Raw genomic sequence first — 12,339 nt, 5'->3', positions numbered from 1 at the left:
CTTTTCTGTACCTTTCTGCATTTTACAAAGGCTCTTATAATTAGAAAATCCCCTTATTAAATAAAACAATACAATTCTGTCTGTAAGTGTTATGGGATAGCTTTTGACGTTTAGAAACTCTCCTTAATATAGCATATATATAAACATCTCAAGTCATGAACAGCTACATAAAATGTGTTATGTGCCATTTGAATTACTTTGTTAAATTTTCAGTTTTTAGAGTGATGGAATTGTTTCTCTTTAAACGCTTTGTATATAGCCTAACATCTGTAGTCAATGAATATGAAACCATTCATTCAGTCAGAATCAGAAGTAAGAGTTATTTTCCTTTTATAAAAAAAATCAACAGCTCCTTAAATGATTTTTCCACTTCTTAGATGAAGTAAGGTTTCACAGTGAGTTTTCACAACTCTGTAGAACTCTAATTTCAACAATCTGGACAGCTTTGTTTTCTCTGTCTCCCTCTCTCTCTTTTAAATATTAAATATGGAGAAAAGTGACTCTGTTGCCTGTGGGGGGTGGAGCAGTGGTGGCGACACATAAAAACATGTGGAATACAGTAAGGGAGAGGTGAGCCTTTGGCTAAGAGGTGGAGAACGACGGCGCATCCCTGGGCCCTCCGGCTGCCCAGCTAATCTCTCCTGACTCCATGTCTCCTAGATGGACTACGAGCACCTCTCATCTGCTCTTTCACTTTCAACATCCTCCTGGGGCCACGAGACAAAAATCCAGCCAATCGCTGTGCAAGGGTCTTCCTCCAAAATCTGACTTTCTTTCCAACTGAAGTACAGACTACTACAGCCAGTAAAGTCTCCAACCAAGAAAGGTGGTCTCTTTAATAAAAGTAGTAACTAGTATTTGTTGAGTTCCTAAGGAGTGACACTCACTGTGTTTAGTTTTTTATTGACATAACATACCCCTTGTTGTTCAGTCGCTCAGTAGTGTCCCACTCTTTGCAACCCCATGGACTGCAGCACACCAGGCTTTTCTGTCCTTCACCATCTCCTGGAGCTTGCTCAAACTCATGTCCATTGAGTCAGTGATGCCATCCAACCATCTTGTCCTCTGTCATCCTCTTCTCCTCCTGCCTTCAATCCTTTCCAGCATCAGGGTCTTTTCTAAGGAGTTGGGTCTTTTCTAATGAGTTGGCTCTTCGCATCAGATGGCCAAAGTACTGGAGCTTCAGTCTCAGCATCAATCCTTCTAATGAATATTCAGGATTGATTTCCTTTGTGATGGACTGATTGGATCTCTCTGCAGTCCAAGGACTCTCAAGAGTCTTCTCCAACACCACAGTTTAAAAGCATCAATTCTTCGGTGCTCAGCCTTCTTTATGGTCCAACTGTCACATCCACACATGACTACTGAAAAGACCATAGCCTTGACTAGATGGACCTTTGTTGGCAAAGTAATGTCTCTGCTTTTTAGTATGCTGTCTTGGTAGGTCACAGCTTTTCTTCCAAGGAGCAAGCGTTTTTTTAATTTCATGGCTGCAGTCACCATCTGCAGTGATTTTGGAGCCCCAAAAAACAAAGTCTGCCACCGTTTCCCCATCTATTTGCCATGAAGTGATGGGACTGGATGCCATGATCTTAGTTTTCTGAATGTTGAGTTTTAAGCCAGCTTTTTCACTCTCCTCTTTCACTTTCACCAAGAGAATCTTTAGGTCTTCTTTGCTTTTTGCCATAAACGTGGTGTCATCTGCATACCTGAGGTTATTGACATTTCTCCTAGCAATCTTGATTCCAGCTTGTGCTTCATCCAGCCTGGCATTTTGTATGATGTACTCTGCATATAAATTAAAACAGGGTGACAATATATAGCCTTGACATACTCCTTTCCCAGTTTGGAACCAGTCTGTTTTCCCAAGTCTGGTTCTAACTGTTGCTTCTTGACTTGCATACAGATTTCTCAGGAGGCAAGTAAGGTAGTCTGGTACTCACATCTCTAAAAATATTTCCACAGTTTGTTGTGATCCACACAGTCAAAGGCTTTAGCATAGTCAATGAAGCAAAAGTAGATGTTTTTCTGGAATTCTCTTGCTTTTTCTATGATCCAACAGATGTTGGCAATTTGATCTCTGGTTCTTTTGCCTTTTCTAAATCCAGCTTGAAAATCTGGAAGTTCTTTGTTGAAGTACTGTTGAAGAATGGCTTGGAGAATTTTGAGCATTACTTCACTAGCATGTGAAATGAGTGCAATTGTGCAGTAGTTTGAACATTCTTTGGCATTGCCTTTCTTTGTGATTGGAATGAAACCTGACCTTTTCCAGTCCTGTAGCCACTGCTGAGTTTTCCATATTTGCTGGCATATTGACTGCAGCACTTTAACAGCATCATCTTTTAGGATGGCCTTTCCTGGTGGCTCAGCTGGTAAAGAATCTGCCTGCAATGCAGGAGCTCTGGGTTCAATGCCTGGGTTGGGAAGATCCTCTGGAGAAGGGCATAGCTACCCACTCCAGTATTCTGGCCTGGAGAATTTCATGGACTATACAGTTCACGGAGATGCAAAGAGTCAGACACAACTGAGCGACCTTCACTTCTTTTAGGATTTGAACTAGCTCAGATGGAATTCCATCACCTCCACTAGCTTTGTTCATAGTGATGCTTCCTAAAGCCTACTTGACTTCATACTTCAGGATGTCTGGCTCTAGGTGAGTGGTCATACCTCATGGTTATCTGGGTCATGAAGATCTTTTTTGTATAGTTCTTCTGTGTATTCTTGCCACCCCTTTTTAATATCTTCTGCTTCTGTTAGGTCCATACCATTTCTATCCTTTAGTGTGCCCATCTTTGTATGAAATGTTCCCTTGGTATCTCTAATTTTCTTGAAGAGACCTCCAGTCTTTCCTATTCTATTGTTTTCTTTTATTTCTTTGCATTGTTCACTTAGGAAGGCTTTCTTATCTCTCCGTGCTATTCTTTGGAACTCTGCATTAAGATGGGTATATCTTTCCTTTTCTCCTTTGCCTTTTGCATCTCTTCTTTTCTCAGCTATTTGTAAGGCCTCTTCAGGCAGCCATTTTGCCTTTTTGCATTTCTTTTTCTTGGGGGTGGTTTTGATCACCACTTCCTATATAATGTCACGAACCTCCATCCACAGTTCTTCAGGCACTCTGTTTATCATATCTAATCCCTTGAATCTATTTGTCACATCATAAGAGATTCGATTTAGGTTATTCCTTTATGGCCTAGTGGTTTTCCCTACTTTCTTCAATTTAAGTCTGAATTTTGCAGTAAGGTGGGTGCATTTACCATCTCTGTCATTCAGATAAAGAAACAGGTTCAGAAATGTTAAGAAACTTGCCAAGTCATAGAGATGGTCCCTGCCAGATCTGGGATGTGCATCCAGAGGCTTCAGTCTATAGCAGAGGCTCTTCTCCTTGACACGATATTGCTTATATATTGCCTCCTCTATATAGTCTGTGTGTCTACCTGCCTACTTCTGATTCAGCTGTTCTCTCATTCCTGAATACTTTTCTTACATCTCCATACTTCAAAGATCCTATTTTAATCCTATCCATACTTCAAATATCAGTTAAAGACTCCTTTCTCTATAAAGCCTTCCTTGCAGATTCAGCCACTGAAACAACCTCTCCTTCATTTCAACTCATATAGACTCAAGTGCTGGCTTGGCCCTCGGCACTTACTGCTGTCATTCTCATTCTGTGTACATTTATCTCTTCAACTAGATCAGGAGCTCCTTGAAGGGGAAAGCCTCTGGAATCAGGAAGGCCTAGAATGAGAGTCTTGGGAGGGGTTACATAACCCTTCTAAGCTGCAGTTTTCTCTCTTAAGAAATAAGAATGCTAGCCTGCAAGGATGCTGTGTGTACTAAATGAGATATATAAGGGTGTTTAGCATAGCACCGAGTACAAGTAGGAACTCAAAAAATATTTGTTTCCCTCTCCTTGTCTAGGTCTACCAAGTTTGCTACTTGTAATTGCACAGACTTCTGCATATAGTGGGTTCACTTATGCATGGTTTGCATCTGGAGAGAAACGATAGTATTTTTAGCTCTTTTTCGCTTCCAGGTAAAAGATCATCTCCATACTGAGATACTACGTTGATGAACACGTTACTTTTAGACACACAGAAATCAAGGAACAGCTCCAGACAGTTATAAGATAAAGTTTTGAACAAGTCATTTGGAAATGAGCATTTAAGAGAAATACTTTAATCTGTCTGGCAGGTAGAAAAATGTACAAAGATCATCAGTAGGCCAGAAGGTTTTTAGGCTACCGGCTTTGAGAAAGTCATCAAACTATAAAAACCCACCAGTGGATGCTATCTGGAATACTTTCTGGGTAAAGCACTAAAAGGAAATGAACTCATGAGAAATGTTCTAGAATACTTGAATTTCATCCATAGAAACTGCATTTTCTTTCATCATATTTTCTATACCAGCCCTCAACTGGAATGGGAGCCTTGGGGAGCCAAGACTCAATTAAGTGAGAGGGAAACACTCAACACATTAGCTTACAAAGTCCAGAGGCTGCAAACTGGTGTAATAAACTGTGAATCCACCAACCTGCTTAAAGCAACTGCAATGTGAATGTGTTTAGATGGGCACACATACTGTGTTTGCAACAGTCCTCATCATTCCCCACTGCACTACACCTGCTGGCTGGTTTTTCGAGACTAAAGGCTGAGCTTCCAACCCTGAATTAACTAAAAACAAGAGGTCTGGTCTCACTGCATCACACATGTGATTTCCAGACTCACACAGGGTAAGGCAAACACTCAGCTCTAAGTAGGAGTATTACTACCTCTTCTCATACCTTGTTTAATGAGTTCTTTAATCCTCCCTGGAGTTCCTACACCCAGGTGTACTACACGCTTCTCCAGCAATTTTACCTGCTCCTGGACCTATTTCAAAATGGAAGAGAAGGGAGAAAAGAAGAGTCATTAGATAGTTCAATCACAGCCAATTTTAGAGCGTTTAAACTAAAAGCTAACCAGCAGAAGTGAAACAGCAAAAGGAGCTACTCCTGTTTAGGGTCAACTTCCAGGGCAAAGAAGGTTAACATCAAGACAGAAGAGAACATCTCCCTAGAACACTGGTTAAGCCTCAGCTTCTGTACAGGAATATCAGAGCACAGAGGAATGGTGACTGTTGTGGGGACAAAGGCAGGGAATGCAAAGAAAATCAGATTGGGTGTTAAATATGTAAGGAAGGCACCAAAGAACACACTTGCTAAGGAGATAAGGTAAAGCGGCTGAAGTGAAAAAACTGAGGCCTGGAAGTGGCCCTGAGGCATCACTTCCACTCCTCACCAGGAACCACAGGCCCTCGCTTACCTTTATGTGTTTTGCGAATAATTTCATAACTTTGCTGTCTCCTTTGAATGCAGTCATTGACCTAATGAAAAGAAATAGATTTACTCATAAGAAAACTCACTCATTCAGGACCATGCCAACTACTTATGTATTACCCTTTGATTTATTTAAAAGAAGGTGCACGTTTATGTGTGTATATATGTGGGTATACACACACACACAGAAATTCTGATTTTCAGCCCATTTCTGGAACAAAAGTGGGGTGGCCTTTATTCAGGCATGCATTTGGGTTGGCTTTTAACTTTCAGAAACAAGGTTAACTTTACTTAGGTTTCCTTGATTATTGAAACATGTAGACTTGCCTTTTATTGGTATTAAAATGAAAACCACAGTCTCAATATGGCATCACTCATGCTAAAAGCTTGTGATACTGAACCCAGATTTAATATTTGATCTAACTACAGTTTCCACTTCTCTCAGAAATGTAATCTTAATCAACCAGTCTGAAATTTCTGGTCAAGCCCCAGTAAGGCAACCTGTTCTGTGGGCCTCTCCAACCCCCAAAGGAAGCTAAAACCTTGCTGCTTCCTCCCCCACCCCAAAAGATGTTTTGGCCTAAAAATAAGTTGTTCTGCTCTTGTGTGCTCTCCCAGTCATTCTGCTGTCCCCTTGCTCCACCCTTTTTCCAAAAAACCTTCCACTGTGCACAACCCCTTGGAGTGTCCTTCTAGTAGCTAGACGGGATGCTGCCTGATCCACGAATTGTTGAAAAAGTCGATGTGACCTTTAATTTACTTGGTTGGATTTTGTTTTTAAACACCTTTAAGACAAAAGTTCTGTACTTTAGATCCCTGGCAGAGAATTTATCTTCAAACTCTGCAGTATAGTTCTCACCCAAAATTTGGTTGTGAGAATCTTAGCGTTGATGTCAGCCTGTGCTCCCCGGAGCCCAAGGCCATGTACAGAGGTCTGTGTGTGGCTGCCCCAAGGGCTCAGCCCTGCATTCAGAGGAGCCCCCTACTTTTATTGACTTTGCAGAGTGAGCTTATCTGTAAAATTTTATATGTGGAAATGCTTCGGGTATAAATGTGTAAAACTGGGTATAAAAGAATAATCTTCTAGTTGATGTTTGGGATGAGAACATGGGAATGCTGCTCGGAATATTACTCTCCTTTATATATCACTATTATACTTGAGAAATATTACTGACCAGTGGGAATATATGAAGTTACAAATGGTGACTCATTCTACACAAATCCTGTTGCACTTGAGTCTGTACTTACGTGTGAGCTTTCTCTGTGGTGAGGTTAACTAAGAAGACAATTTAGGGGACATATTTAATATAGCTTATGGTTCTCAAGAGAACAGGTAATCTTACAAAATTTAGAATTATTCAATATTTGCCTTTATGAATAGGGTTCATTGTGCCTGCCCAGAAATCACCTTCTGCAAATCACCTGACCTTGAAATGGATCATAATATTACTGAAGACACAGAAAAACACTGAGAATTGGCAAGTGAGGTACAGCACCACAGTGCGTCTATGTCCCTCAGAAAGGCATTTATGTGCTCAAGTTGATGTGACAACTTGTTTTTAAGAAGCCACCTTCAGGCCAACCCCTTTGCCACTAGTGTTCGAATCTGAAGTAAGTTCTGCGGCGCTAGTTTTTTAAACACTGAAAAGTCAATGTGAACTCCTATGATTTCAGAGCCAGCAAGGACAACTGTCCAAAAGCAGTTGGAGTCTTGAAGATCAGTTATGTTTAGAGCAGAAAAAAGGAACACTTCTGTTTTACTGAGAGGGAATTTTACAATTTAATGCGAGTGCCGAGCAGGAAAGAAGGATTTGAAGGACTATTAACAATCATTAAAAACTACTCATGGTCAGATTACTTCATTTAGAAAAATAGAGGCTAAATAACTACCAAGAATCTACTTTGCACCTTAGTCTATTTGATCAAGTTCCTTTTTCTTCAGGACTTGGATTCTCCTTTGTTTTATCTCTGGTCAAAGCTAAGCAAGAGCCTGGCTCTGGGAGAGGGTTGAGTCCGAGTAAATCCCATTTTACTCTGATGGCTCTTCTTTGAATACTGAATGTTACTACAGATTCAGTGGAAGCCTTTTTGTTTATTCTACAAAAGCTACAGTAAATGAAGAGGTGTGTGAAAGCACTTAGTAAAGTACCTACAAATTATCTATAAAATGTAATTTTTATATGTAAAATTTTGGTCCATTTGGCATTTTTCTTGGTATAAGAAGTGGGATGTGGATCCAAGTTAATTTTTTCAGATGGCTACCTGGTTGTTCCAATGCTGATGATTAAAGTCTATCTTTCCCTACTCATTTGTCACTTTTGCCATATTCTGTACATATACGTATGTGTCTACTTATGAACCTATAATTCTGCTCCGCTGTTCTGACCTGTCATGCACGTGCCAGTTCCATACTGTTTTGATTATTGAGATTTTGCAATATGGCTCTTAATAAAACAATCTGATGGATACTATAGGCCTTCATTAGCATTCTCTTTCCACAGCTATTATTTCTTTTGTATTATATGAATTTAGAACTATTTTATCTAGTTTTAAAAACAACTATAGCAGTTTCATTGGAAATCTATGAAATTTGTAGATTATTCTAGGTAAACAGATATATTTACATCAAATTTTCCAATTTAACATGGTTCACCTTTCTGTTTAAGATGTTCTGCATCCCTTGTGTAATATTTTCTTTATCTAAATTTTGAGAGGTTTATGCATTGGTGTTCTATTTTTTCTTGTTATATGGTTTTAAATTAGACTTTTCTTTCATTTATTTCTCCAAATTGGTTATCGCCTGTATAATCTCCCAGCTTTTACCCTTGCCCCCCACAAAGTGTGTTCTCCACACAGGAGCCGAAGTGAACCTTTAGAATGATAATTCAGATCATGTGAATCCTCTGCTCAACTCCTCCAACTGCACTCCATCTCAGGGCCTTTTGTATATACTATGCCCTCTGCCTGGAACACTCTTCTCCCAGACATCTGCTTGGCATTCTCATTCACTGTGTTCAACTCTGTCCAAATGTCAGTCTCCTAAGAGAGGTTTTCTGCAATTATCCTTTTAAAAGCAGCCCCCATTCTCTTCTATTCCTTTGCCATGATTTGTTTTTTTCTTACAGAACTTATCACTACTTGACATTATAATGTGTATTTTATTTGTTTATCATCTGTCTTCCTCACTGGAGAGTAAGTTCTACGAGAGAGGAAACTCTGTGTATTTCCTTCATTGCTACATTGCCAGCAAATAGAACATATCAGCTTGGCATATATTGGTTACTCAGAAAACATTCACGAAATAGAACAGGTGAAGCTTCCAACCTAATGAGCTCCACAGCTCGGATGGCAGAGCCACAGATAATCAGCATCAGGACTGATTTCTTCTCACTGTGGCTTTTCCGGAGTTTCACCCATTTGGGGCAGACTGAAAAAAGACCATAAGAAAAACATTACCCTACGTATAGCAAAATAAGGCCTCCAAAGTTGAATATTGTCCAATTCTTCACTATTATTTAATATAATGAGCATTGTTCAGATACTATTCTCTGGTTATGTTAGATATTAAAATGGAACATCATTAATTTATACCACAAAACATAAAATATGCTAAGTAACTGTGACCAGCTTTAGAAGTAAAAAAAGTTTGTACCAAAAAAAAAAAAAAAAGACAAAGAAAACTTAATAATCCAGTGAGACTGATTCTATTATTACCTGCATTTACATTTGCTGTATTTGAGGCTAAGAAAGGTTTATGAACTCAAGTTGAGTGTCATTGGAATTGGTTAGAATGTGAAAAAAGAATGCTAAATTACTGTATCTAAACTAGTTCATTATTGGTCACAATAAATGACTATCTAGCATGAATAATCTAATTATTACTGTCTACATACAATGAAAAAGACAAAGTCAGACTGAGCAATAGCCATGGTCTGAGTTCTGAACATGGGAACAGAATTTCAGAATCTCAGAGTTGGGGTCAAGATCATAGTCCCACTTCCTTGTCCTTCACATAACAAAACAGAGTCCTGGAGGAGTCCTCAGTAACTTGTGCCAAGTCAAACATCAAACTGATGGGGTACTTGGGATGAGAACACTAATATAATTCTCTGGATTCCAAGAGCAATACATCTAATGTGCTGTACAACAAAAACAAGACCAAAACTCAAATCCCCAAAACCAGAGAAAAACAAGAAAAAATTAAAGTAAATAAAAATTAATATCAAGATGGACCTAAAAAACATCAATTTAAAATCCACTTAGGATGGAAACTTCATTTTAAATTTGAGGTTTTAAAAGTTTTTATTTTAAAGAGACAAACCTCATGTTTTAATGGAAATAACAATTTGATGAATAGTTTTTTAAAAAATGAGTTTACTTACCTTCTTTTAGATATGATGAAAGACTGTGAGTTAAATCATTGGCCTTGAGGAAGCAGGAGTCTAGAAATATGAGAAGCATACTTTGTAGAGGATTTTGCAAACACACACTCGAAACATTAAATGTGAATGATGTATTCTTGAACAGGTTGTACAACATTAATGAGTTGAGGACTCATTTATTTTAGAGTGTTGTCGAGCATTTAAAACAAAAGCAGCATCAACAATAATACTTTTTACTGCCCATCTTTTTTTTTTTTTTTTGAGCTGTGAGTTCAGTTTTATTTGGGACAAAATGAAGATTATAGCCTGGGAGACAGCATTTCAGATAGCTCTGAAAAACTGTTACAAAGAGGTAGGGAGGAAGGTCAGTATACATATAATTTTAGTAAAGGGAGAGTACATGCAATCAAGCACATTTTTTTGCAGAAAATTTCTGCTACTACTAGTCATATGAAGGTTACTGCTAGTCACAAAAAGCATACACTCACCATGAAGGCTTTTCTAGATATGAAAAGATGCAAGAATAGGGCTCATAAAATTGTCTCCTGAAAATAGTCTATCTGAGGACCTGTTCTTCCAGTTTTTCCAGAGCACAGGGTGCCTTATTTCTTTTTTTTTTTAATATAAATTTATTTATATTAATTGGGGGGAGGCTAATTACTTTACAATATTGCATTGGTTTTGCCGTACATCAACAAGAATCCACCACGGGTGTACACTTGTTCCCCATCCTGAACCCCCCTCTCCCCTCCCTCCCCATACCATCCCTCTGGGTCATCCCAGTGCACCAGCCCCAAGCATCCTGTATCCTGCATGGAACCTGGACTGGTGATTCATTTCACATATGATATTATACACGTTTCAATGCCATTCTCCCAAATCATCCCACCATCACCCTCTCCCACAGAGTCCAAAAGACTGTTCTATACATCAGTGTCTCTTTTACTGTCTCTCATACAGGGTTATCATTACCATCTTTCTAAATTCCATATATATGCGTTAGTGTTCTGTATTGGTGTTTTTCTTTCTGGCTTACTTCACTCTGTATAATAGGCTTCAGTTTCATCCACCTCGTTAGAACTGATTCAAATGTAATCTTTTTAATGGCTGAGTAATACTCCATTGTGTATATGTACCACAGCTTTCTTATCCATTTGTCTGCTGATGGACATCTAGGTTGCTTCCATGTCCTGGCTATTACAAACAGTGCTGCGATGAACACTGGGGTACATGTGTCTCTTTCAATCCTGGTTTCCTTGGTGTGTATGCCCAGCAGTGGGATTGCTGGGTTGTATGGGAGTTCTATCTCCAGTTTTTTAAGGAATCTCCACACTGTTCTCCATAGTGGCTGTACTAGTTTGCATTCCCACCAATGGTGTAAGAGGATTCCCTTTTCTCCACACCCTCTCCAGCATTTATTGCTTGTAGACTTTTGGATCGCAGCCATTCTGACTGGCGTGAAATGGTACCTCATTGTGGTTTTGATTTGCATTTCTCTGATAATGAGTGACCTCAACAAACATTTTTCTCCAAAGAAGACTGCCCATCATTTTTTAGAGTAGTGAAATAGAAGCTTGTTGTACATTCAGTGGACTAATGAAACATTTTTATTTTCAAATCCATGGAAATAGGCAATATACAAAGGTAAAGCTGAAACAGCTAATGGATCTTTGCGGAGATGCCCAAACTCACCAGTCACCATGGACGTGCAAATTACTATAAGATGAGATAACATTTTGCATATACATTAGAATGGCAATTGTTAAAAAGATGTATAATCTACCAAGCATTGCTGAGAAGGTAGGATGATGGAAATTCTTGGGAACTACAGGTGGAAGTACAAAGTGGTATTGCTATGCTGGATTGTAATAAAATTAAGGTGTACATCATGAAGAAAGCTGAGTGCTGAAGAATTGATGTTTTTGAACTGTGGTGTTGGAGAAGACTCTTGAGACTCCCCTTGGACTGCAAGGAGATCCAACCAGTCCATTCTAAAGGAGATCAGTCCTGGGTGTTCATTGGAAGGACTGATGCTAAAGCTGAAACTCCAATACTTTGGTCACCTCATGCGAAGAGTGGACTCTTGGAAAAGACTCTGATGCTGGGAGGGATTGGGGACAGGAGGAGAAGGGGATGACGGAGGATGAGATGGCTGGATGGCATCACCGACTCGATGGACATGGGTTTGGGTAAACTCTGGGAGTTGGTGATGGACAGGGAGGCCTGGCGTGCTGCAATTCATGGGGTCGCAAAGAGTCGGAGAAGACTGAGTGACTGAACTGAACTGAACTGAACTGATATCCCTATGAACCCAGGATTACATTCCTGGAATGTAATGGAAAGAAAGAAACATTATGGAAAGAAATTCTCATGTAGTATATAAAGACACACTCAAAACAGTCATACAAGTATTATTTATAATGCTGGAGAACTAGAAGCAACCTAAACATCCATATAGGAGAAAATGCATGAGCAATAAGTGGTAGATGAAATCACTGGAATACTATGTAGCATTTTAGAAGCAATGAACTACATGTACATAAAGCTATACAGGCATCCTGAAAAAGTGTTCAGGGAGGAAAGAGAATGAGAGGTGCAGCACAACTTCATTTAAATAAATTGTAAAAAGCTTCCACATGCAAC

The 12,339-nt window shown here is 39.2% G+C and overlaps 1 protein-coding gene across 3 annotated transcripts in view; it reads right to left on the bottom strand.

The window, feature by feature from the left end:
- Positions 1-12,339, bottom strand: part of CMSS1 (cms1 ribosomal small subunit homolog) — a 394,807-nt gene that overhangs the window by 5,263 nt on the left and 377,205 nt on the right. For all 3 annotated transcript variants that reach the window (XM_061380648.1, XM_061380581.1, XM_061380491.1), the window contains 4 exons: positions 9,697-9,756; positions 8,639-8,741; positions 5,301-5,361; positions 4,781-4,868 (listed from right to left, as the gene is read on the bottom strand). In XM_061380648.1, the coding sequence (XP_061236632.1) occupies positions 4,781-4,868; positions 5,301-5,361; positions 8,639-8,741; positions 9,697-9,756 (312 nt within the window). The remainder of the gene's footprint in view (positions 1-4,780; positions 4,869-5,300; positions 5,362-8,638; positions 8,742-9,696; positions 9,757-12,339) is intronic.

The sequence above is a fragment of the Bos javanicus genome, chromosome 1 (genome assembly GCF_032452875.1).
Source record: "Bos javanicus breed banteng chromosome 1, ARS-OSU_banteng_1.0, whole genome shotgun sequence".
Classification (NCBI taxonomy): Eukaryota; Metazoa; Chordata; class Mammalia; order Artiodactyla; family Bovidae; genus Bos; species Bos javanicus.
The sequence above is the reverse complement of the archived record's forward strand: the minus strand, read 5'-3'. Positions and strand labels throughout refer to the sequence as shown.